This window comes from Arvicola amphibius, chromosome 10 (genome assembly GCF_903992535.2).
Source record: "Arvicola amphibius chromosome 10, mArvAmp1.2, whole genome shotgun sequence".
NCBI classification, from domain to species: domain Eukaryota; kingdom Metazoa; phylum Chordata; class Mammalia; order Rodentia; family Cricetidae; genus Arvicola; species Arvicola amphibius.
In genome coordinates, this window is record NC_052056.1 from 106,184,519 (window position 1) to 106,209,495 (window position 24,977).

The following is a 24,977-nucleotide window of genomic DNA, read 5'->3' on the forward strand; positions in this document are numbered from 1 at the left end:
GGTCACTACTGCTATGACGAACATCTCTTCTCTGTTCCTCACTCTTCCTGTCACCGTGCACAGACATACTAAGGACCAAGGAAGCATGCTTCGTGCTGGGAGGGGAATTTCCAGGGAGATCAGCCCAACCCAGGGGGAGCCCAAAGCTAGTGAGATCGCCAGGCAGTTCCCCTTCCTAACGCTGGTCGGGAAATCTCTGGTCTTTAACTTAGATTCTAAGTTGTAGAGGGACTTTCCCCACAGTTCTTTTTCATAGTGTCCTTACCTTAAGTGCCAGACATTAAATGTTTTCATTTTACAATAATTGTAGCTAAAGTCATCAATATCTCGGATTTTCTAGGATGCAAATTTTGAACACTCTGTTTCGTTCCAAAAACCAGGCTCATCCTATTGCTTCTATAGCGAAATACTGGAGAGTCACAACCAGTGCCTACCAATGGGTGCCGCCAACTCCTGCAACTGGAACTTGGTTTTCTACAAACGGTCCCAGGACAATCTCCCTGCTATGTGGCAGCAGAGAAGTATCTATGCAGCCCCCTAAATCCACCCGATACCTAAGGAGCAAGAGACTTAACGTTAAGTAAAGCTTTCTAAGGATAGTTTGGCAGGCCGATAAAGGTACTAAGAAACGGAACAGCACCCTAGAGGAGTGTGCATCAGCCCATGCTTGGGACACCAGCCAGGTGCTGGTACACGCTCAGTAGGGGAGACAATGGCCTTTTCTGTTACTGCTCACATGCGCTTGTCACATTCTTTAATCGCCAACGGAAACTATTTACTTTCAAGGTCTAGGCCTGTCTGAAGTGAGATGAGGCAGAGCTGTAGCAGTGGGCTGGGCTTCTTCCACGGTGACTTCAGGAAAACCTCCCACTGTGTCCCCGGGCCGGGCCCCTTCCCTCGGGAAGGACAGCGGAAGACCGTGGGAGGCAGGAGGGAGCGCTGGGGGCTGCGTCACCCACGCTTCCCTGGCTGTCAGTCTCCCAGCACCCGGGCCTCGCAGGTAGAGACGCCCCCTCCCGCGGTTCGCGCGGCTGCGAAGGAGGGGCTGGGCTCCGAGCGCCCGCCCCTCCATCTATCACATGGCCGGAGAGTCACAAAAACAACAGCTTTGGCCAAGACCGTGACTTCAGGAAGGGAACCCAGGGCCCTCACCGCCAGCCCCCTCCCCATGGAGGACAGTTTTCTGGAATCGTTTGGGAGGCTGAGCCTCCACCAGCGGCAGCAGCAGCAGCCGCCTCCTCGGCCGCCGCCAGCGCGGGGGCCACCTCCGCGTCGCCACAGCTTTAGGAAACACCTCTACCTCCTGCGCGGCCTCCCGGGCTCGGGGAAAACCACGCTGGCCAGGTAATGACAGCGGCCTGGCGCCCACGCGCGCCCCTGCCCCGAGCGGCTCCGCGCGCCGCCCCTGCCCTTGCCCCGCGCGCCCGAGACCTTTGCCGCTCGCCGGCCCGGGAGGACGGACCACGGCACTGCGCCTTGCGCAAAGCCCCAGACGCCACCGGCCCTTCCCCGCCGCGCCCGGCCTGGTGATCGCCGGGCCGAGGTAGCCTTCGCCCCCCAGCCCCGGGTCGGGGAGGCCCGCGGGGACTGCTCTTCGGGAAAACCTGGTGGCGACTGCAGAGAAACCCGCTCCCCGCCCGCTGGCGCGCAGGCAGCCGCCACCGGGCGTCAACAGGCGCTGTCACCGAAGCGAGTTCGGGGGTCCGGGGCGGGGGGGGGGGAAAGGGGGTGTACCGGGCTGCGCTGGCCGGGGCCGGGGTCCGCTTTGAGATCTGGTGGATCGGCTCAGCCTGCGTCTGCTTTGGCGGCTGCGAAGGCGCACAGGTGCTCTGGGGAGAGGGGGGGCTGGCGGCGCCAGCACCGATCGTCACTGACAGCCTCTCCGCGGGCGCCCAAATTCGTTCACTTGCGAATTGCGTAAGCGGCCCTCCCGGTACCGGGTCAGCGAGAACTGCGCGGGCTTGCTGCCTGCTGCACCTTGCTAGGCCCACTGTTCCAGCCTGAACGCCCTCCACTCCCTGCCCTGCACTTGGTGTTCCAGCAACGTTGGACTGTTTCTCTCCTTGCTGTGCTTGACGATGCTGGCCCTCCTGCCTGGCTTGCCCACCGCCACCCTTTGCCCGACTGATTTCACTAGCCTTTTAAAAACCGGTTCTGTTACCTCCCCTCGCAGCTGCCTCACCCTGCCGTAGAAGCCGCTCTTCTCAGCGCCTTGGCTCCTGTTTACAGCTCTGTGACTGCGCTTAGTGTTGCACAGGATTGGTTTTCCCTTCTGTGAGATGCTTGAAGATAGGGGCCATGTCTTAACCCTCCATGAACATTATCTGGCGCACAGTAGTCGATAGAAGCAGTCATTTGGCCACCTGTGAGCTTTCCATCTCATCAGATAAGGCTAGCCATAGGACCCTGGAACCGCTGAAGAACCAAGGTGGCCTGCGGTCACATGCTGATTACCATGGCACCAGGTAGTGATCATAGGGGGAGGGTCTGAGTCCTGGATGTAAATGATGGGGGCACTGAGACGCCGATAAGGTGCTGACGTTTGTAATTGGGGTTCTAGTTGGTTTGTGGAGTAGAAGCATTCAGCCAACGAGAATTGCTCCCTTTGCAAATAAAAGGGATAGGCGACTTGCGAAGGCCACACTGGTACCCCTTGCTACGACACACTTCTTCTGTAGGTCCTTTCAGGAGGCTCCTGGCAGTGGCGGGACTGGGAGGTGTGGAGAGCCTCCTTGGAAAACCGGGCACGACTTTTTTTTTTTTTTTTTTTTTTTTTTTTTTTTTGTGACACAGCAATTCACGGTGGGTACATCTGTTACCAAATGTTTCCAGGGTGCCGAATCTTGTTCAATTTCACTTTCACTTTACCAGCCAGTAAACCATCACACACTGAAAGTCAGAGAAGGAAGTTAGCCCTTCGGCCATGCCATCTCTAACCGTGCTGAGAGAGGAAGTACTTAACCAGAGGCGAGAAAGACGCTGAAAGGCCAGGGCTTCGGCTGGGGTGGGCTTTAAGGGTCCTTCCTGTCTCGAATTTTCTACACTTTTAAGATTTTAATTCCTGCTCGTCATATTTGACTAAGCAGAAGACATCGGACAAGAGACCATCTCATTAAACACCTGTAGGGACAGATGTGGAGGGTTGGGGCCTGAGAGAGGGAGCCTCTTCCTTAGCTAGCACTGACCCTCAGCAGTCCTTCTGCCTCTCTGGGACCACTAAGAGGTGATTAAGTTAAGTGATTAAGTTAAGTTCTTGGGGATCCTCCTCTTAACTTCCTGTTGCCAGACCGCAAAGCAGCTGGGTGATGGCCGTGGAGTCCGTGCATTTGTGGCTTCACATCAGAGCTCTGCCCCTCACTAACCGTGCCTCCCGCGTGCCTCAGTTCCCTCTCCTCTTCAGTGGGGGACACCGGCTCCTTCTGCCTGGGAGGGGGCTGTGAAGACAGGAAATCAGTGAGGTTGCCCTCTGAAACTCTGAGGTGGTAGCTGTGTAAATTTTAGGTGTAGTTAACAGTTGGGTGCGTGAAAGGTTGAGGGGAAGCCTGGCTGTGCTGTGCTGTGCAGGAGGTGGCCCGTGGACCAAGAGGCCCCCACCGTGCTGGCCACTGTCAGCCTTGAGGCTCAGGAGGCGTGCAGGCCTCCGGGTGGGTTGTGGGTTTAGACAAAGTTCGGTGGAGTAGGATGTAGCCCAGAGCAAGTCAGAACGGGTCAGGAAGTCACAGCCTGGTCTCCCTCAACCATGTTTTGCAGGGCAGGAATGGGAGAGAGGAGAATGAAAGATTGCTTTAAAAGACACTTGTGTAGAAAATAAGTTATTATGTATTTGCTAGATTCTGAGAGTCATTTTCACTATATGTTTTCCATATTTTCTATAAATGAACGTGTATTTCTTAAATCAGACTAATAAAATTTTTTTCTTTAACTTTGGAGGAAGTTAGTTTTTGCAAAAAGTGAGCTTATCTTTTAATGCTTAACTTTTATCTCATTTGACTAAATAACTAATAAAAATCTCTTTTAAAATAGGTTCTGTTTTGTCCTTCAAGTCAACATTATATTCTAGAATATTCACATATGTCTTTTCATATGTCCAAGTGGCTCAGATATGGAAAATATCTTCCTAAATTCATTGAATTTCTTCCCCTTTTTCAGTTCGCTTTTTTCTTTCTTTTTGAGACAGGGTTTTTCTGTGTAACCATTCTGTCCTGACACTCATGCTGTAGACCAGGCTGGTTTCAAACCGCAGAGATCTGCCTGTCTCTGCCTCCCGAGTACTGGAATTAAAGGCATGCACCACCACTGCCCGGCTTAAATTGAATTTTAACTCCTTTAAAAATTTTACCCACATCATAGTACTCCAGCCAGTGCGCTCTCTAAGTCTAAGTTAGTGCCTGCATTCAGTTAAGTATCATCTGGGGGTAGGCGGTTATTACTGACTGTGATTCCAGCTCTGGAAATTTATCCTGAGGAATGCTTGGATAAGCGTGCAGACCCAGAGGAATGCTCATCAGAAAAAAAATGCAAGATAACATAAGTATTAAATATTAAAATATGAATTAAATAGCAAATATAAAAATAGATTGGTTTATGAGTCACACAGTCACTGATGGAAGCAGAGATGTATATCTGACCTGTAAATGAATCCTTTCCTGTCTTAAAGATACACACAGATCTGAGGTGTAGCTCAGTGGATACAAAGTGTTTGCCCAGCATGCACAGAGCCCTGCAGCTAATCCCCAGGGCCACAGAAATCAGCTGTGGTGCTGCACACCTGTGATCCCAGCACTTGGGAAGTAGAGGCAGGAGGATGAGGAAGGTTTTTTTATATTTAATTTTTTTTATTATATATACAGCATTCCTTCCATGTGTGCCTGCACACCAGAAGAGGGCGCCAGATCTCATTATAGGTGAGCCCTCATGTGGTTGCTGGCAATTGAACTCATTGAACTCAGGACCTCTGGAAGAGCAGTCAGTGCTCTTAACCACTGAGCCATCTCCCCAGCCCCTGAGGGTCAGGAGTTTGAGGTCATTTGGGCTACCTATTAAGTTCAAGACCAGCCTGGGATACGTGAGATCTTGTCTCAAAAAATGGAAAATAAAATAAGAAAGGTTCACGCAGTCATACATATCCATTTTATGCTTAGAGAAAGAGGTCTGTATAGCTTCTCGGGAATAACCTTTCTGAGGAGATAAGTGCCCGCCCCTAGGTGTTGGCTTGGAGTAGTGGGATCATAGTCTTTCCCCAGCTGTTTTCTAGTTCTCAGCAACAGTTGTATGTTGCTTGGTAACATAAAGAAAAACATTTTATTAATTTTCTTAAAAGATTTATTTATTTATTTATCTATCTATTTATTATGTATACAACATTCTGCTTCCATGTATGCCCACATGCCAGAAGAGAGTATCAGATCTCATTACAGATGGTTGTGAGCCACCATGTGGTCGCTGGGAATTGAACTCAGGACCTCTGGAAGAGCAGCCAGTGCTCTTAACCACTGAGCCATCTCTCCAGCCCCAAGAAAAACATTTTATTTTTATTTTTTAAAAATATTTATTTATTTATTGTGTATACAGTGTTCTGCCTGCATATATGCCTGCGGGCCAGAAGAGGGCACCAGACCTCATTACAGATGGTTGTGAGCCACCATGTGGTCGCTGGGAATTGAACTCAGGACCTTTGGAAGAGCAGCCAGTGCTCTTAAGCACCGAGCCATCTCTCCAGCCCCAAGAAAAACATTTTAAAGATGTATGTGTGTGATTGCTTTGCTGCATGTATGTATGTATGTTCACCACATGTGCTCCTGATGCTCAGAGAAGTCAGAAGAAGGCACCACATCTGACTCTAGAGTTACAGGTGGTTATGAACCATCATGTGGGTGCTGGGAGTCAACCGTGGGCCCACTGAAGAGCAAGAAGTCCTGTGACCCCTGAGCCTCTGTCCAGCCTGATTTGCCACTTTTAAAGAGAAAATCAAGGCCCAGTTGAGTAAAAACTTGTTTAATGGTCTGGCTAACCAACCATGTCATTCTGTCAGGGAAAGTCTTTCGTTGGCTAATTTCCAGTGGGATGCATGCTAGGAAACTTACTCATGAGGAGATGAACTTCTCTGTGTAGCTCTGACTGTTCTGGCTGTTCTGAAACTCGCTCTGTAGACCAGGCTGGCCTCGAACTCACAGAGATCCACCTGCCTTTGCCTCCCGAGTGCTGGGATCAAAGGTTGTGTGCCACCACCGCCTAGCTGAGGAGATGAACTTCTAACGACGACGATGACATTTTATCTTGATTCTTTAACTCCTGAGAGTCTTCCCTAGTAACACAAGCTAACACTCGGCAAATACATTCATTGTGAAGATCACAGATAGCATAGTAAACAGACGCTACCAGCTACGGCCAGTATTAGTCAACCGATGACCGATGATGACCCTGTTCCCTTGCTACTGAGACCTATACTTACTGAGGTACCCAAGGTGCCTACAGGAGCTACCAAGTGGAAACAAGTAACAGTTAGCAATCAGTTCTGCCCCATAGGCCAGTAGGGTTCACGGAACAGCACTTTGGTGCTGATAGCCTTCAAGGCTAAGGGAGCCTGTGCAGAGGGTAGAAGTCAGTTAAGGATAGAGTCCCTGGCATGCATAAACGGTTGTTATCTTGGCCTTGAAGAGGAGGCAGAGTGGGGAGAGGAAAGAGTCCACTGATCTGCTAGGCTTTCACGGCAGTGGATCCACTGGCTAGATAGGCCCAGGAGAAGGCTCAGCGGGTGAAGAGCTTGCCGTGTAGGCCTGACTACCGGGGTTCAATCCCTAGAGCCCACAGAATGGGGGAGGGAAAGAACTGACTCACGGGGCCGTCTTCCGGCCACCACAGTCTGGGGAGCACCGTGTCATACGACATCACACACAAACATAATAAAAAATAGCTTTGAAGAACTGGATAGGGAAGCAGCCCTAGAGTTCCAGTCCTGAGCCCCTTTTGCTCTTGGCCTTGTGGTCCAGGCCTGCCAACATGACTCGGTCATCAACCCCAGTCCTCTGACTCGGCACCTCTCCTCTCCTCCCATCCCAGCAACAGATCTGTGGATGCGCATCTCTGTGTGCGCGTGTGCGTGTGCGGGAGCGCTTAAACATCTGCCATGGTTCTTTTCCCCTCTTCAGTACAAATCAAGCAGTAGTCACTGTAGCTCTTTACTTTTTAAAATTACCCCAGACAGAAGCCGTGCACCCCGCTGGCAGTAACGCCTTCACTCTCCTTTATCCCTGCAGCCTCCGAGTTACTTGGTGTCCCTGTCCTTGTCTATGTCCGTCACAGATGTGGGTCATAAGTATCTGTCCTTTGTCTCATTTTGCCTACTGTTTCAAGGTTCCTGCTTGTGCCATATGCGAGAACATCATAATGTTTATGTCTGAATAAAATATTCCATTGTGTGGCTATACAACTCACTTGCCTTTGTGAAGTGCAGTGCAATAGGAGTCTTTATCCATTTGTTTGTTCAAGTAGCCTTGTTTGAAAAAAATTAAACATTTTTATGCTGTCAGTTCCATGGACTTTTTTCTTTTTTTTTCTCTCTTTCACCATTACCTTTAGCAGTCGAAGCCAGATCTGGCGACCTTACCGTGGTGCATGCTGGTCCTGTTGTGGTCTTCTTCCCTTCAGCACCTCACAGATGACTCCTAATGCATACTCAGTTAGGCTCAAAGGATGCTGCCTAATGGCTGTCCTTTCTCCTCCTTCACATCTCCAGATACCTCTCAGGACATGGAAGGATGCTTTTCCAATACGATGCAATGACAGACAAGTGGGGGGAAGGCAGGCTAACAGCAGTGGACTGTAGAGGCACTGAGAACAAGGACCAGGTTCTAGACAAGGTATTGGCTCTACCAAATAAAAGGAAGACCAGGACAGACGTTGACAGCGTTCCACTCTTTGTATGTCAAGATACAATAGTGGACAGACGACGTGACGTCTCGGCTCTCTGGTCACTCGGGCCACCTTGGAAAAGTATAGCTAGTGTTTCAGCTCTTTCATGGTTTTCCTAAGTCTCAGTAGCTGGGGTTCTCGCATTACTCCCCTCTGGAGGCAGAAGGATGGGGACCAAGGGCTTTATGCATTTTATAAGGACTGGGAGTTTACAGTGCCGTGTGGGTTTATAAGCACTTGCTAAAAGGCCTGTCAGGGAAAGTGGCCTCCACTCTATAGGACCCTCATCACCACGTTTCCTGGCACTGCTGGAGCCACGGGGGAAGACACAGCCAATGGTGGCTGCCGGTGTAGGCCTGCAGAACTGCATATGATGTTTATAACATAGTAAATGTTCAACCACCTCGATGCTTTGGCTTGGGAGGAAGTAGAAGTGGATGGAAAAATGAAAGAGGAAGACTATTAAGAATCTCCTGCAGTGTTTATCTAACTCAAACCCGAGCCTTGAAGCTCTGCTGTGGGAAATGTCTTGATCAAGGCCACAGGGCTGAGACCACTGCCACTTGCTGCTTTTCAATACCTGTGCTTAAATCTAGAACCCCACCCACGGCAGGCAAGCCACACTACTACAGACCTACATCCCCAGGCCTGAACCAGAGCACAGGAAGTGGGAGGGGCCTGATAAAAGAATCTGATGAGCCGGGCGGTGGCAAGCAGTTTTAATCCCAGCACTTGGGAGGCAGAGGCAGGAGGATCTCTGTGAGTTTGAGGCCAGCCTGGTCTACAAGAGCTAGTTCCAGGACAGGCTCCAAAGCTACGGAGAAACCCTGTCTCGAAAAACTGAAACACTGAGCGTGGTAGGAAACCCTTCAGGCCCTGTTAGGGGTCTAATTTATCCTGGATTTCACATTTCAGGGTAAGGAAGGTACATTTTCCTATTGTCAATATTAATAAGAGACGTTTCTCCTAATTAAAGTATTACCAAGGGATTTCTTATTTTTGCTAATGCGTTCCACTGGGAGATGTTTTTAGATTTTAAGTGTTTGTATTTACACTGAGCATGGTGTACCAGAGAGAAATGTCAGCTCCCAAGTCACTAAATTGACTCATATGATTGGATGTTTATGATTCAACCTACTTCCTTCTTGGTGCTCAAGTGAAAGCACTGTGACCGGGCACCTTTCCGGGGCCATTTGGATGCTACAAAACACAATGAGGTATTATTTTTTGGTCCCTCCAAGTCATCTAAAATCTGCCTGACCCTGTGGGACTGGGGGAAGCAGCGTAACGAACATATGAGCTTGATTCTAACTGTTCCTTCGGAAGGCTTTGTGATTCATCTTGTGCTTGGCGGGGGGAGAAAGCGTTCTGTTCTCTCGAGGTAAGAAGCCAGGCAGAGGAAGGGAGGCTAGAAGAAGGGCTCAGCACACAGTAACGAAGTCCTCCTAAGATGTACTTATTTTATTTTATGTGTATGTTTGCCTGCATGTATGTATGTGCCCCATGTGCATGCAGTGCCCACAGAGGCCAGAGGAGGGTTTTGGAGTCCCTGGAACTGGAGTTACAGATGGTCGTGAGCCACCTTGTGGGTGCTGGGAACCGAACCCTGGTTCTCTGCAAGAACAGATAGTGCTCTTAACTGCTGGGTCGTCTCTCCAGCACCAACCTTGTGGTTTTTATTTCATGCAATGGGAATGCTGGGATCGGGACACGGCGCACTTATGCCATGGTGAGCTCATGGGGGTGGGGGACTTTTCAGAGACAAATATTCCTCCACCCACTTCCCACAGTTACTAGGCACCCTGCGGAAGTGGGATTGTAGAGTTGGGGATACGAGGAGGAGGGAGGAGGAGCTTCCTCTGCTATCTAAGGAGACTGCAGTATTTTTAGCTTGTACTCCCTTGTAAATAGATTACCCCACCCCTACCCCTCCGCACACATTATTTACTAGAATGTAAGTTTCATGAGATGTAAGTTCTTTAGTTCCTTTTGGTTTTGTTTTTTGCTTTTTGTTGTTGTTTTTCAAGACTGGGTTTCTCTGTGTAGCCCTGCCTGTCCTGGAACTCACTTTGTAGACCAGGCTGGCCTTGAACTCACAGAGATCTTCCTGCCTCTGTCTCCCGATTGCTGGGATTAAAAGCCTGCACCACCACCACCAGGCATGATGTAAATTCTTTGAGTCATTAATCATATCTAAGCTAGGTGTGTTTCATACCTGTAATGCCAGCACTCACTGAGGCAGAGGCAGGAGGATTGCTGTCAATTCGAGGCCAGCCTGAACGACATAGTGAGACCCTGTCTCAACAAGCAAACTCTTATTTCCTTGCCCTGCCTCCGAGAGAAATCCTGCATCTTGTAGGCATTCACTAAAGAGTCGACGAGTGGCTTTGTTAACAAAAGGCAATGCTGGAAATTTCCGCGGAAACCCAGCTCAGATGCTAACATGGCTCTTGAGAAAAGAAGGAAGCAAAGGAGAGGCTGCTCATGTGAGCAGACTCGTGAGAGTTTGTGTGCAACATGGAGAACACGGGGTGGGGACCAGGCTACGCCACTTGCCCCAGATGCTGTCTGATACATGAAAGCAGCTGATATGCCAGTACCTTTATTTGGTATTTTTTTTTTTTTGGTTTTTCGAGACAGGGTTTCTCTGTAGCTTTGAAGCCTATCCTGGAACTAGCTCTTGTAGACCAGGCTGGTCTCGAACTCACAGAGATCCGCCTGCCTCTGCCTCCCGAGTGCTGGGATTAAAGGCGTGCGCCACCACCGCCCGGCTTATTTGGTATTTATATTAAAAGCAGACTTAAAAATTAAGACCAGAGGTGTGACTGCTGCCGCCTGTAAACAGTCAAGTGAGAGCCTAGAGTGACTGTTTAGAGCTGCCCTCCAGGCCGTCCCTGGCCTATGACCTATGACCTATGACCAAAACCTACCAGTCCTTTTGACTTCCCCTGCTCCTTTCCCCGGTTCTGAGAAAGGGTGGGCATGATTGATGAACAGAGCACAGACACGGGGCGCAGGTCCCATCGCGAGACAGATGGCAGGCTGTCCTTGGGTCACGTAGCAAGAGGAGCTTGTCTAGAGGGATTATATAGTATTCTGTCTACACATATGCCTGCAGGCCGGAAGAGGGAATCAGATCCCTCTGAGATGGTTGCGAGCCGCCATGTGGGTGCTGGGAATGGAACCCACGTCCTCTGGAAGAGCAGCCAGTGCGCTTAACCACTGAGCCATCTCTCCACCCACCCCCTTCTTTAGATTTATTATGTACACAGTGCATGTGTGCCTACAGGCTAGATGAGGGCACCAGATCTCATCACAGATGGTTGGGAGCCACCATGTGGTCGCTGGGAATTGAACTCAGGACCTCTGGAAGAGCAGCCAGTGCTCTTAACCTCCGAGCCATCTCTCCAGCCCCTGGAAGACTGCTTTTCTGGTGATGTATCGATAAACATTTGGAGTGAGAGGCGCAGTGAGGACGGATGCCCAGGGTCAGGGCTCAGCCCCGATGCGGGGCTGGCAACAACCAGACCTCAGGAAGTTGCCGTGTACTCTACCATGTTCCTCCCTGCTCTTGGGCTGCCCGGTGCTGGGCAGACTACTCCTCATCCTGCCTCCCGGGTGCTGGGATTAAAAGCACGCGCCACCACCCGGCGACATGTGACACCCTTGAAGACTCAGCAGTGAGGGCACGAATGGGTCCCAAGACATCTCCCGAGAAGACCGCCACAAAAGCTACTCTTTCCGGGTATGTGTGGCAGGATGTGGTTAAAGTTGTGGTATCAGGAGTTCTCGCCTCTTCCTGTGGTGTGCAACAGATGTGAAAGCTGGAGCTGCAGGAGGGCTGAGGGGCCCTGCGGAGGGGTGGAGTGGGCAGGGCAGAGATGTGACCAAAGTTTAACGATAGACGTGTAAGAAAGTCCTCGTCAGAACTGGAGATGGCTCAGCGGTTAAGAGCACTGGCTGCTCTTGCAGAGGACCGGGGTTCATTTCCCAGCACCCACACAGTGGCTCATAAATATCTGTAACTCCAGTTCTAGGGGATCTGAAGCACTCTTCTGGCCTGCTCAAGCACCAGGCAGAAGCAGGGTGCCTACACACACACACACACAGGCACTCACATACACACATCTAATTTTTAATTAATTATATTTTTTAAAAGACTGTCTTTTCTCATTTTACGTACAAATCCCGGTTCCCACCCTCTCCCCTCCTCCCACTCCCTCCACCAACCCCCATCGATTTGTTTTTTTAATTAAGGAAATGCCATAATAAACTCAGCATGGCAGCTGCAGGTCATGGTTGCAGACTATGGTTGCATGTCGCTAATACCTGAGACAATGAGATGCACCCTCTCAGAGTCTGTAATGCCACTCAGCCTGGTTCTCTCCAGACTGGAGAGAAAATGCTGGCAGCGCCATTAAGAAACGCTGTGTCCTGGCCTGTTACTTAATCTCTTCAAGCGGTAGTTTCGTTATCTGTAACTGGAGGAACTATTATTTACTTCAGAAAAGTGGTACAAAGGTTAAAGAGAGATCATATATGCCAAGGTCTCTGATCCCTGCCAACCGCTCCGGGATCCATGGAGCAAGAAGGAGGTGTGGCTTCAATTGACACCGTTCAGACACACTTCTGCATCAAAATGAATTAAGGGTATAAATTTTATAAAGGAAATATTCTCAGCTACCGAATATAATAAAATATTAGAAAAGAAGGCAAGAAGATGGGACCCAAACATAGGAACAAAATAAGTTCAAGGATAGCTCTGACTACATGCAGTCATTTGTGTGGCGTTGAAAGTATTTCAGGATGACAGAAAAGGATAAAATACAGAGGGAATGGTTTGGGGTCAACCAGGGTCTTAGGTAGAAAAATAATCAAGTTAGATCCTTAACCAGTACTATAGATAAATGAAATTTCAGATGGCCCGAGGAGGAAAATGTAATTAAAGACATGCCGACATAATCTTGGGGTGAGAAAGACTGTTCTGATGTCCCGCCAAAGGCGTGGGTTTGCAAATAAAATGCTGTATCTCACTTGAGTGCATTAGAAAAGATTTAAACTTTATCTAGAGATTACAGACAACAAGGGAACTGCGGTTCAGTAAGCTAGCCGGCCCCATGAGGAGCCCTGCTCCACACACCGGGGAGACGGGCTCGACGGTCACAGGGAGGATGGTCCACTGGTTAGTCATGGCACAGTCGCTTGGGAAGCTGTGGTGCAGCCCTGTGGATAAATGCATACAATGCACTGACACTGTCACAGAAGCCCAGTGGTGGAGACGCACGCTTTTAATCCCAGCACCCGGGGGCAGAGGCAGGAGAATCTCTGTGAGTTCGAGGTCAGCCTGGTCTACAGAGCGAGTTCCAGGACAGCCAGGCTACACAGAGAAACCCTGTCTTGGAAAAAAAAAACATAGAATATTTCATGGGGTCAGAAACAATTTACTATAAAAAAAACCTGCTGGTGAAAACTTGGTATATATTATATCTCATTCCCATCTTTATACAAAAAGATGGAATAAAAATGTTTATGCTGGGTATCCAGGCACACGCCTTTCGAGGCACTCACCGGGCACTTGGGAGGTAGCGGCCAAGTTTTAGGCGGCTCAGGGCTACCTGGTGAGACTCTCAGAAAACAAACCAATGGTAAATGAACAAACAAGCGAATAAAATTTGGGCTCAGTAATGGCACTTTGCCACCAAGCCTTAAGGACCTGGAACCCGCACGGCGAAGGAAGGGAAATGCCGGTGAAAGTTGTCCTGTGACCTCACACATGTGCACAAACACAACAATAAAAGACAACTCAAAGAAAAGACTTCAGAGATCCTGGCAAGAAGACCCCAAGTGTTCAAAATCATTTTCCATCCAGGAGAAATATAGGAGCCTATCCGCATTCACTTATTTGTTTATTTGTTATTTATTCAGGACTTTAATGTTTCAATGTGTGTCTTTGCTAAGTGGGAACAAAAGGATACTTTTCATGAACAAAGACAGAGGAGCCGGCTTGAAGGGTAAAGACAGAGGAGCCGGCTTGAAGGGTACCTCTAGGGAAACTTGGGACAGTTGGACATCAGAAAGAACAATGACAGGACTGGTTGTAGTGGTGCATGCTGTAATCCTAGCATTTGGGAGACAGGCAGGAGGATTTCCCACAAGTACGAGGCCAGCCTTGTCTCCATAGTGAACTTTAGGTCCGTCAAAGTTACACAGCAAGCAAGCAAAGTGTAGCATGGCTGGGCACAGTGGTACCTGCCTGCTATCCCAGCGCTTGAGGGGCTGAGGCGGAAGGATTATGGACCCAAAAGTAGTATGAGCTACACAGCAATAAGAAAATAAGTAAGTAAGTAAGTAAGTAAGTAAATAAATAAATAAATAAATAAGGTAAAGATTATGAAAAGAAGAGAGAGAAGGCTCCTTATAAAATAATTCTAGCCAGGTGGTGGTGGTGCACGCCTTAATCCCAGCACTCTGGAGGAGGGAGGAGGATCTCTGTGAGTTTGAGGCCAGCCTGGTCTACGTAGTGAGTTTGGGGCCAGCTTGATCTACGTAGCTAGTTCCAAGGACAGCCAGGGCTGTTATACAGAGAAACTCTGTCTTGAAAACCAAAACCAAAACAACAGCAAAATTCTACCTAGAAAATAGGAAAAGATTTTCAAATGATTCCATGATCCCCACGTAAGACTTTCAGGATCTCTAAGGTGTAGGTTGTCCAGGGAAGGCTGCTAGAATCCAGCACAGTCACACACGAGGACAGTGAGCCTGTTTGACAGTGGAACACACTCACTGGCACTGGCTGTTAGCCAGGTGTATGCATGAGCACACTGGGCAGGGTGTCACGTGAGGTCAGGAAGCACAGCTCTCCTCCGTACCACCCCTCCAAAAATGTTTAGTCTGGACCCAGTCCTGAGCAGACGACCGGAACTTATCTGGACTCCTTTTCAAAAGGAAATCCATAGAGACGTGAGGACAGTTATAGATGAAAGACAGAATTACCAACAGTGGTACTTGAAACAAATGAAAAATATTTGTGGAGCTATAAGAGAAATTGCTTAAATATTTAAATAGAAAATGAATTAAAATAATCTTAAATTATGAGACTATGAGAGGAAATTTTGAGACCTTTAAAACATAAATTCAAGCAATTATTTTGCAGGAGTGATGCAGAATTTCTCTGTGTAAGCCCTGGCTGTCCTGGAACTCGCTCTGTAGACCAGGCTGGCCTCGAACTCACAGAGATCCTTCTTCTTCTTGCCTCCCCAGTGCTAGGATTAAAGGCGTGTACCACCACTGCCCGGTGACTTTATAGTTCTTGATGGTTAAATAATCGTGGGGAAATAAATTATGAAATATAGATTAGTGCCTGAGTTTCTCTCGTAATTTTAGTGAGTGGGGGCGGGGCAGTGGAGGAGGGGAGAGATGTGCAAGTAATTGTCTAAAGTAATTGTCTATTTTCTCCCTTTTCTTCTGTTTTTCTTTTCCTCAATTTCCCTAACTGCATGCAGCTCCTGACCACCATAGAGAAAGCTAGGGCTGAGGCCTGTCCCTCCTCTCCCGAGGCCGATGGAATGGTATTTATTGCTCATACTTAGGTCTTCCAGTCTAAATACTGGCGGCCTCTTCTGCTCAGCTAGTGTTTTTACTGCCCTGAGTCTTCAAGCTGTTGCTATGGTTGTTGGTACTAATTTGACAATCAGGTAAAAAGTAAATATATATATATATATATATATATATATATATATATATATATATATTTAAATGTAAACGGGACAGAGCAAAGGGGTGTGCTGCTCAGCGCCACACAGTGAAGCGCGCACTCCTGTCTGCCAGTTCGCTGGCAGAGCTATGCAGGCCATGGTCAGATGTGTCTGCTGCCCCGCGCTGGGCCTGTGCAATTTTACTCTGAGTAAAACATCGCGATGATCAAAAAGGGCCGTGATGTTTTGTTTTCTAGAAGTGATTAAGGGGCAAAGAAAGTGTGAAACGAACACCACGTCTTAAAGTTTATGTAGAGAAAACATCAGAAACTTAAACTTCTGTCCGTAGTGTAAAGCCCTGACAGGAAACAGGAGCCCTTGAGGATTACACGCGGAAGGGAAGCTCGTCTCCAAAAAGGCTCTTAAAACTTTGCGCCTAGCATTTCTAGGGGTGCGCCCCAGTGGGACTGCAGTGTCTTTGCTCCTGTTTATTTACCTTGGGCATGTTGCTTTCGCCTTCTCTCATCCCCTCTCACATGAGGTATAAGTTACCCTCGAGGCCCAAGGCAAATACTCTCTTTTATGATGCTCCCCTTGCCAAAATGTTGATGTTCCTGACCTAAAACCTCTGTGTTTTGCTGGTATAGCATGTCCTACATGTGCCAAACTGTATAGGAGACCTGGCCCCCTAGCCAGCTCCTCCATTCTTGAAAGCAACTCCTTTCTGTGCCATAACACTTCATGTAACACTTGGTGTCTGGCAATTGTCAATAGGGGCTTCATAGGTTGGCCAATGGATACTAGTTCTTTGATATTGAAATCTGTTACCTCAGGCCTGCAGAGATGGCTCAGATCCCTTGCCGTTCCTGCAGAGGACCTGGGTTTGAGTCCCAGCACCCACATGGTGGTGCATAACTGTAACTCCAGCTCTAGGAGATCTGATGCCCTCTTCTGGTCTCCATGGACAGATGTGCAGGTGCTGCACACGGAGATCGGTGGTGGTGAACGCCTTTAATCCCAGTACTCAGGAGGCAGAATGCAGGCAGATCTCTGTGAGTTCGAGGCCAGCCTGGTCTACAAGAGCTAGTTCCAGGACAGCTAAGGCAGTTACACACAGAAACCCTGTCTCGAACACGCCCCCCCATAAAACCAACCAATCAACAAAATAAACAAACACCAAAAAATGAAATATAGTCCTACGTTCTCAAAAGTCTCTCAAGGGTAGTCAGGTTGCTGTTAAAATTGAAATATTCACTGGACTGCCTATGAGCCACCACACCCTGTAACCAAATGCGTTTACTTTATCAGTATTTCCAACTCTGCTGCCACGCCTTCTGGAGAACTCAGGTAGAGATGCTTGCGGGCTGTTTCTGGAATGTGTGTTTACTGACATTTCGAAGCGGAAGCTCTTATCCTTTCCCCTTTCTCGCAACCCCTAAAAAGCCCCATATTCCCACATGCCCGGGTGCACGGTCCCTGCCATCAGTCAGGGTGGGGTTAAGTTATGACAAACAGCGTAATAGTGCGGCTAACGTTTCTTAAGTATTTCCCCCTTACGAAGGGCTCTCCCTTCAGCCCTTGGGACTGTTCTCTATTTTAGGATTGAGAAAACGAGTTTAGGCAGATGGCTGGAATGGAAGCATGAGGGTGGGACTCAGCTCTATAGCTCCATATTCTTGCTGGATTAAGATAATCTTAATCCCAGCACTCGAGAGACAGAGGTAGGAGGATCTGTGAGTTCGAGGCCAGCCTGGTCTACAGAGCGGTTCCAGGACAGTCGGAGCTGTACACAGAGAAACCCTGTCTTGAAAAACAAAACGAACGAAAAGGGGGGAAGGAGGCGATAAACTGCCTCTGTCTCTACCAAGAGCAGAATTTAAAAGACCCCCACGCCTCTGCCTGCTTTCCCGTTTGTATCTCCCACCCGTCACTCTCCACACAGCTGCAGGAGTGGTTGCCAGTCCCTAGCAGAGTCCGCTGTGCTGCAGGCATGCATTGCCAGATAACCGGCTTCTGCATTTTTTTTTTTCCTTTTAAAGGAAACACGGTAGTTTGGCACCGACTCTGTCACTTCTGATTTAATAGTACCTACCCCCAAAGGTAATGCCATCCCAAATCAAAACCTCCTTGAAAGTCTTTCCTGCAGAACTTACCCCGCTTTCTGTGTCACGTCAAGGCTCTCTCTGCGATGTTATCATTTCCTATGACATTTTCCTGTTTAGACCCCAGGGATAGCGCCCAGAAGGCACAGGGACATTATTGGGTTCACCTCTCTCCTTCTCTTGTGCTTTTTCCATTGGTTTAGGTATTGTTAGAACTCAGAGGGTAGCTCACACACATCTCCTTTATCCACATTTCATACCTCAGCAAGAACTAGTTGCTCAGATGGGTCCTTACAGAGATCAGAGCTCCGAGGAATGGGACCCAGGACAGGTAAGAGTTTAGGGGCTAAGGGAAGGGCTGCAGCCTGGGGCATGGTGCCTGAGGGGAGGTCTGGGAGGGCACTGGTGTGCCTTGGAGAGGAGTGGCCCTGGTAACTGATGTCCCTCAGGAAACAGTCACCATGCCTTCGACTTTGCTTTGGAGTGTCAGTCAATCCTGGATGCTGCAGGAGGCAGTGCCCGTGACCAGTGACCTCTACTTCCGAGGGTTGGCAACCTGCACAGCGGCCTCTCAGGCTTCTGCCTCCCGTTGAGGAGTGATGGCTTTCTGAGATGATTGATTCTCCTCCTTAGTGGAGTGGGAAATTCAAAATGTGCAGCTCTCAGAATTATATAATCTGCTCGCTGTTAGAGATGGAAAGAAGCCGTTCTCCCACGACCAAGTGTAACGGGGCAAATCCCTTTTCCGTTTCTCCACTTTGCAGAGAAATGCAGCGTGACTTTCCCAGGGCCATGATTTTCAGCACCGACGATTTTTTCTTCGGGGAAGATGGTGCCTATGAGTTCAACCCGGACTTCTTGGAGGAAGCTCACGAGTGGAACCAGAAGCGAGGTGACAAATTCCTTTTCAAACTCTCGGGGAAACCCTGTGGTGCATGTAGATTGTAGCAGCTTCAAAACGGAAGGAGCTTTAGAGACAAGCTCTGCCACTTCTTTACCCGAGTAGGGTGGCATGGCTTGACCTCTGTCGTAGATCCCAGCGAAAGGACCCCCCCCCCCTGCTAGCGGTTCTGCACTAGGTAGCGTTTCACTGAGGAAGGCCTCCTGCAATGGAAGTGACAAAATGTGGGTAATGCTCGCGCTGGTGCCCGCTGCGTGTTGTTCACTGTTGTGTTGCATTGTGTTACAGCAAGGAAAGCAATGCAGAATGGCATATCCCCCATTATTATTGATAACACCAACCTGCACGCCTGGGAAATGAAGCCCTATGCAGTCATGGTAGGAAGAAGTATCATTCTGAATTTTCCGTTGTGGGCGTTTTGTGAGAAAGTTGGAACCTGTGCTCTTTTCCTCCTTTTCTGGCGGTCCATGATTTCACACTCACTAACGATAATTCTCTCAGGGAGCAGGCAAAGCTTTTTTAGGGTTTCTCTGCTCTTCTGTCACTGAGGGGCTACCTTACCTCAGGGCCTCCATAAATGGGAGTACTGGTCTGAGTCCTTGGTAGATCTCTCTCTCCTTCCTTTCCTCCCTCCCTCCCACCCTCCCTCCCTCCGTCCCTCCCTCTCTGTCTCTCTCTCTCTCTCCTCTCTACCTGGCTATCCTAGAACTTACTATGTATACCAGGTTGGGCTCGAACTTGTAGAACTCTGTCTGCCTTTGTCTCCCTCAGTTTGGGCTATTTTCTGCTCTGGGTAGCACCCGCCCATCCTTGAGGGAGTTACAGAAGAAGGGATGCACTAGCAGGGCTCTGGGTCCCAGCGAGCCAGATCTCCCTGTTGCAGGCTGGGGATTTCAGCAGTGTTTTACTGCAAGTCCCAGGGCGACAGACTTTCTTCGTCTATAAACAGGTTTCAGATTGCCAACGTGACCCTTTAGGACAGTGGAATACCAACATCAACACACAACTCCGCTCCATTCTGATCCTTTCAGACATAGTTTACATCTTCCACTGACAGGTTTTCAGTCCACACGCAAACTGAGCGGAGCAGGAGGCAGACAGCTTCTGGAGACACACATGGCCCCCAGTATTTCGTGAAGTCCCCTCCATGGCACTTGGGCTTTAGGATTCTTTCCACATTTAGGCAAAACAGCAGACAGCTGTGCCTCTGCCTACGGAGGCTTCCCCGTCAGTTCTGTTCAGGCCCAGATGTAATGGGTGAAGAGAAACTCTGTATTTCAGTCCGCATTCAAGGCCACATGAGGCGAACAGGGCCATGAAGAGCTGACGATGCGGGCACAGCCTGAGGCCGCATTAAAAGCATCTGGCACTGACTTCCAGAAAGCCATTTCACGTCTCCGCTCTGGATGGATATTAGCCACCCAAAGCTGTTAATGAGACCCAGGCATTAGCTGTCCTTAAGACACGATGGTTGAATCTTTCCTGAATAGAACTGACTATCCAAAGGATGAAGGGGAAACATCTATTTAAATGTATCTATTAGTTTATTCATAATCTTACATATTCATGGAGTACAGTGGGATGTTCGATAAATTCAGGGTCCTTAGGTTATCCACTACCACAAACACCAGTTTTGTATGAGATGAGAACACTCAGAATTCTCTGTTGGCTGTTTTGATTTGTATACTATTAACTGTAGCCCCTTCTGGTGTAACAGAGCACCAGAACGTATGCATGCTGCCTCCTTATGCAGGAGCCCTCATCTTAGCTTACTTAATTCTATTTTTAACACATTGAGCACTGGTGATAACAGAAAGCTGTTTGAACAAAGCTGTCAGTTTGTAACTGTTTAGATTTGACATGAGAACCTTTCTAATTTTCTTTTTTAAAAAGAAATTTATCTAACTTTTATTTTAAGTGCATTGGCATGAAGATATCAGATCCTAGAAAATGAGTTGTGAGTTGCCGTGTGGGTGCTGGGAACTGAAACTGGGTCCTCTGGAGGAACAGCCAGTGCTCTTTAACTGCTGAGCCATCTTTCCAGCCCCTTACTACTTCTCTAAACTCATAGAAATGGGACCCAGGGCATTGAGCCAAGCACTGTGGAACAGGGAGAGCTGCAATCCGTAGGAAATATTAAAATATGTGGAAATCACTTTTACTTCTAAGTTATGTGGCGCTCTCCGTCACAAACCAAAGCAGAAGTAACTCCATGATCATGGAAGTGACTTTAGGATTCTCCAGGTTCCTTGTTCACACCTGTGTTTGGGACGCTTCATCATGAGTTCAGTGATCTGTCTTAAAGGATGTTCAGAGTCATACTAGATAAAAACTGAAACTCTGTCGATGAGACAGGTAACACAGCATGAGTGGCTAGGTATGGGGACAGATTCGGGGCCTGGATGACACGTAAAACAGGGGGCTTTGGGCAAGACTGTGGTGAATGTTAAGGGGAGCATGAATACCCCCAAGCATACATGCCATGTCTTCATTGTCTTATGTACTTTTGAAAAATCAGGCACTTGAGAATAACTATGAAGTTATATTCCGAGAACCCGACACTCGCTGGAAATTCAACGTTCAAGAGTTAGCAAGGTACCTCTTTGTTTTCCTAGTTCCTCATTCTGTATCCTGCTGTTTTCAGGTATTTCAGACCGAACAAAAGCATCTTTTCAGGCTGGAAATGGACTGTAGTTTTCAGGCCAGAAATGGTAATTCTTAGAAATTGATAAATTTGGAACTATTAATGTGAAGACTTTAGCTGAGTCAGATGTCTAATATAATGCTAAATGCTAATCCTTGGCTTGGACTTGGTCCTTTAGAAGGATGCACTTCACTTTATGCTCAGTTGCTTCTTCATTAATGAGCATTTACAGCACTGCCTCTGCATGGGATGCACATGCCAGTGGCACTTCTGCATTAGGCTAAAGCGAGACCTTTGAGTGGGAAGCAGAATGTGGGTCATTCACGCTACAAGTGCTGCTTTGACTTAACAGCAACACGTGTCCAAAGAATACTAACTTGGTTTTTAATGCATGGCTTCTGATAGCCACGCTCTGTGTTACCTGATGCCAATGGCCCAGCAGAAGCAGAGTATTTTCAAAATGAGTCTGTGGTCACCTCCTCGATTGCCTGGTTGTTAAATGTGACATGGTTCATGAACTCTATTCTGTAATTAAAATCTTGGCAATTATATGTCTAACCACGTCCCCAGCTGGTATTTGTGCCTTCTAGAACTTAAGGTTGTTTTAGTAAGCATGGTCTAATGGTATCCGAGACCATTGGTATCTAATGGTATCAGTTCAGCTGATCTGAACTGATAGTAGATGTACACGTCATCAACAGGCATATCACTGAATACACGAGGAGTTAAATCTTATGGTGTTTGTTCATTGTCAATATCACCAGAAACAAAGCTTTGGAGCCTGTCGTGGAACTCACACTATAGACCAGGCTGGTCCTGAACTCACAGAGACCTGCCTGTCTCTGCCTCCCGAGTGCTGGGATTGAAGGTGTTTGCCACCACTGCCTGGCTGAAACAAAGCCTTCCTAAAGCAAGCCGCAGGCTTGTTTGGGGATGTGCCAGGCAGCAGGAGAGCCATCAGAGCTGGACCTCATACGCTTTTGCCAGGTGTCCTGAGGCAGCGCAGCAGCCATGCAATGCAGGATTTGTGATGTAAGTTACTTGTGTTGATAGCCTGCCTTAACTAAACACTTGTGGGTTTTTCTTCTGTGTAGAAGAAACATCCATGGAGTCCCAAGAGAAAAAATCCACCGAATGAAAGAACGGTATGAACACGATGTTACCTTTCACAGTGTCCTTCATGCAGAAAAGCCAAGCAGAGCGAACAGAAACCAGGATAGGAACAGCGCGCCTTCCAGTGGCTCTGGGTACTGGAACACCTACACAGAGCTCCCCAACCGAAGGGCTCACGGCAGCTTCTCCAATGAGAGCGTCAGAAGGGGTGGCTGTCACCATGGATATTAGCTGTCTGTGCACAGCCACTGCAGAATTTTCCTAAAGAAGTTTCTACTTCAATTTTTGGTATTTATTCTTTGTTCAGTTTTAGCCAGAGCTCTAATTCCAATGTAAATAGCCAAGCCCAGAAATTTCTGAACAGAGGTCATTATATTCATTATCTCCAACAAGCGATGTCAGAATGCGCCCATATGGCTTGATGATGGGGATTCTGCTGAGGGCTCAAAGGTCTTTCTCTAGAGAAGGAGCTGATTTGAAACCGAGATCCAAGATTATCAATTAGTTGCAGAGTCATAAACAAGGTGTTCCTAGCACATCTCTATGGGCTACAGTACCACTGCCTTTGACAGATCCATCTTTTCCATAAAGCTGGAGCGTGAGGAGGGGCGGAGGCGGAGGCAGGAAGCAGCTCAGTGCCCTTGCTGCTCTGACAGTCTGCATCCAGAGGCCAGAGCCATCACTCTAATGGCACTGATTTTCTTTTAGACTTAATGCACAGAAGGGGATGTTGTCCTTCAGGGCACCATTAGGGGACTTTTCCCCCTTATTTTAAGATGTGTCACTGTTAAACACGCCTGTGAATTCTCAGTACTAGGCCCCTAAGGAGAATGAGTACCATTACAGTCAGACCCTGCTGCGCTCAGCGGCATCAGCGGGACAGACGCCCCCTCCCCTCTCCAGCTCGTAGTCTAACAATGTAAATAATCTGCTTTCGCAAAACACCAGTTTTAAAGAGTCATCAAGTGATTTCTAAAATGATGCCTCTAGCGCGTGATTAGTTAGCCACCGGATGTTGAGGAGTGCAAAGCAATGAAGCAGCCAGGGTTTAGGTCATACAAGGAATGTGAAAGTCACGCTCACTGAGATCAGCAGGGTATGTATGTCATTTGGAGTGCCCCTCAGATCAGTTATGAATTTATGAGTTCAAATTAAATCCCAGCAGGCTGGAATCGGATTCATTTGGTACGAGACTGTGACAAGACCATGTGGAATGTGTGGTCTATTTATTTTTTGGCCAACAGCTTCTTTCTAATGTTTTGTGAAATATTATTTTAAGTGTCTTATATAATGGTGCTTTTATGGTTATTAAAATTGTATATGGTATTGCATTTATATTGGATTTGCCACTGAACTTATTTATGGCATAACAACAAAACATTTACCAAAACCCAAGAACTTCAACCATAAAATAACCTTTGCATATATCATAAGCTTATTCATGAATCATCGTTAATAACTAGGAGGAATGAAGTCTGCACATAAGAAGGCTTACTTACCATCCCATTATCAACACTGCTGAAGTCTATTCAACATCTTCACGACAATAAGCAACACACTTCCTTAACATTTTCAAAATTGGTGTCTTACACAGAAAGCCCAGCTGGTGAGCATACTAGTAAATTGGGATGAATCTGCCAGTCTGACTTTGTTAAATTCTAACGCCTAGCACAGCACACAGCAGTCCTGTAGCAACTCACTTGGTTTTCCAACCTCCCAGGCCCAGGTAGCTGTGGGATTCACAGCCTGGACGCTGCCCGCACAATGACTTTGGTATGGAAAGCTGCATCATCTAGGTTGGCAGAGGAGAGAAGTGTCAGAGAGCTCAAATGGAATAGCCTTCCTTTGGTTCCACAGGAGCACCCAAGGGGCCAGAATCACATTTCCTGATAGGACTGGTTAGCTTTCAGAGCTTTAGTTTGCCTGAGCCGAACCTGACGACCACAGAGAGAGGCTTCAGGCTGCGGACCCAGAGTTTTCTCAGAGCTCTCAAGTCTCCTGCCCAGCTATGTTCCTGCTTCCTCCTACGGGGAGATACCAAAATACTTGGTTAGAAACATAAACAACTGATTAAATGCCTCCAGGCTTATTCCAGTTAGAAGCAATGCATTCTTTTCTTTCTCCTCCTATGGCTTCTGACTTCTGGGCCCTTTGAACTTGCATCACTGACTTCCATTATTTATAGAGCCAGCAGAAAGCTCTGTGACCTGAAGGCTCTCAAAGAATAACCACCACCAAATGCTTTCGTCATCTATCCCTGGTCCGCAGTAAACACTGTTGGCTTTAATCAATGCCACTTTAAGAAGGAAAATCTGCACACAGGCTTAAGTTTCATACTGTGTTCATGCAGCATGGATGTTTGGGCTCTATGTAAAAGGTGCCTGTACTATGTTGCCTGAGAGGAGATGGGGAAAGTAGTAGCATTTTTGATAGAATTCACAAGAAAAAAGGTTAAATTTCTGTCAGGCGGTGGTGGCATATGTCTTTAGTCTGAGCACTGGGGAGGGAGAGATAGATGATCTCTGAGTTCGAGGTCAACCTGGTGTATAGGGTGAGTTCTGCGATAGCCAGGGCTACACAGAGAAACCCTGTCTCAAATGAAAGAACAAACA

General features: G+C 47.9%; 1 protein-coding gene across 3 annotated transcripts; it reads left to right on the forward strand.

The window, feature by feature from the left end:
• Positions 1 to 988: 988 nt before the first annotated feature.
• N4bp2l1 (NEDD4 binding protein 2 like 1) lies at positions 989 to 23,700 on the forward strand. Of its 3 annotated transcripts, none has more exons than XM_038345725.1 (5): positions 989 to 1,344; positions 18,472 to 18,599; positions 18,897 to 18,985; positions 21,253 to 21,319; positions 22,347 to 22,530. In XM_038345725.1, exons 1-5 carry the CDS (start codon positions 1,169 to 1,171, stop codon positions 22,388 to 22,390), a joined length of 504 nt encoding a protein of 167 aa, XP_038201653.1. In that variant the 5' UTR covers positions 989 to 1,168; the 3' UTR covers positions 22,391 to 22,530. The 3 variants fall into 3 exon arrangements, with proteins under 3 accessions (XP_038201653.1, XP_038201652.1, XP_038201654.1); XM_038345724.2 differs by lacking the exon at positions 21,253 to 21,319 and adding an exon at positions 21,127 to 21,203 and having other exon boundaries at positions 1,013 to 1,344; positions 22,347 to 23,700; XM_038345726.2 differs by lacking the exons at positions 989 to 1,344; positions 21,253 to 21,319 and adding exons at positions 14,451 to 18,038; positions 21,127 to 21,203 and having other exon boundaries at positions 22,347 to 23,700.
• The last annotated feature ends 1,277 nt before the right edge of the window (positions 23,701 to 24,977 follow it).

Coding starts and splice junctions, on each gene's coding strand:
- N4bp2l1 (XM_038345724.2), top strand. CDS start 1,169: ATGGAGGACAGTTTTCTGGAATCGTTTGGGAGGCTGAGCCTCCACCAG. Junction 1,345..18,471: donor GGGAAAACCACGCTGGCCAG/GTAATGACAGCG, acceptor TCCACTTTGCAG/AGAAATGCAGCGTGACTTTC. Junction 18,986..21,126: donor TGAAGCCCTATGCAGTCATG/GTAGGAAGAAGT, acceptor TTGAAAAATCAG/GCACTTGAGAATAACTATGA.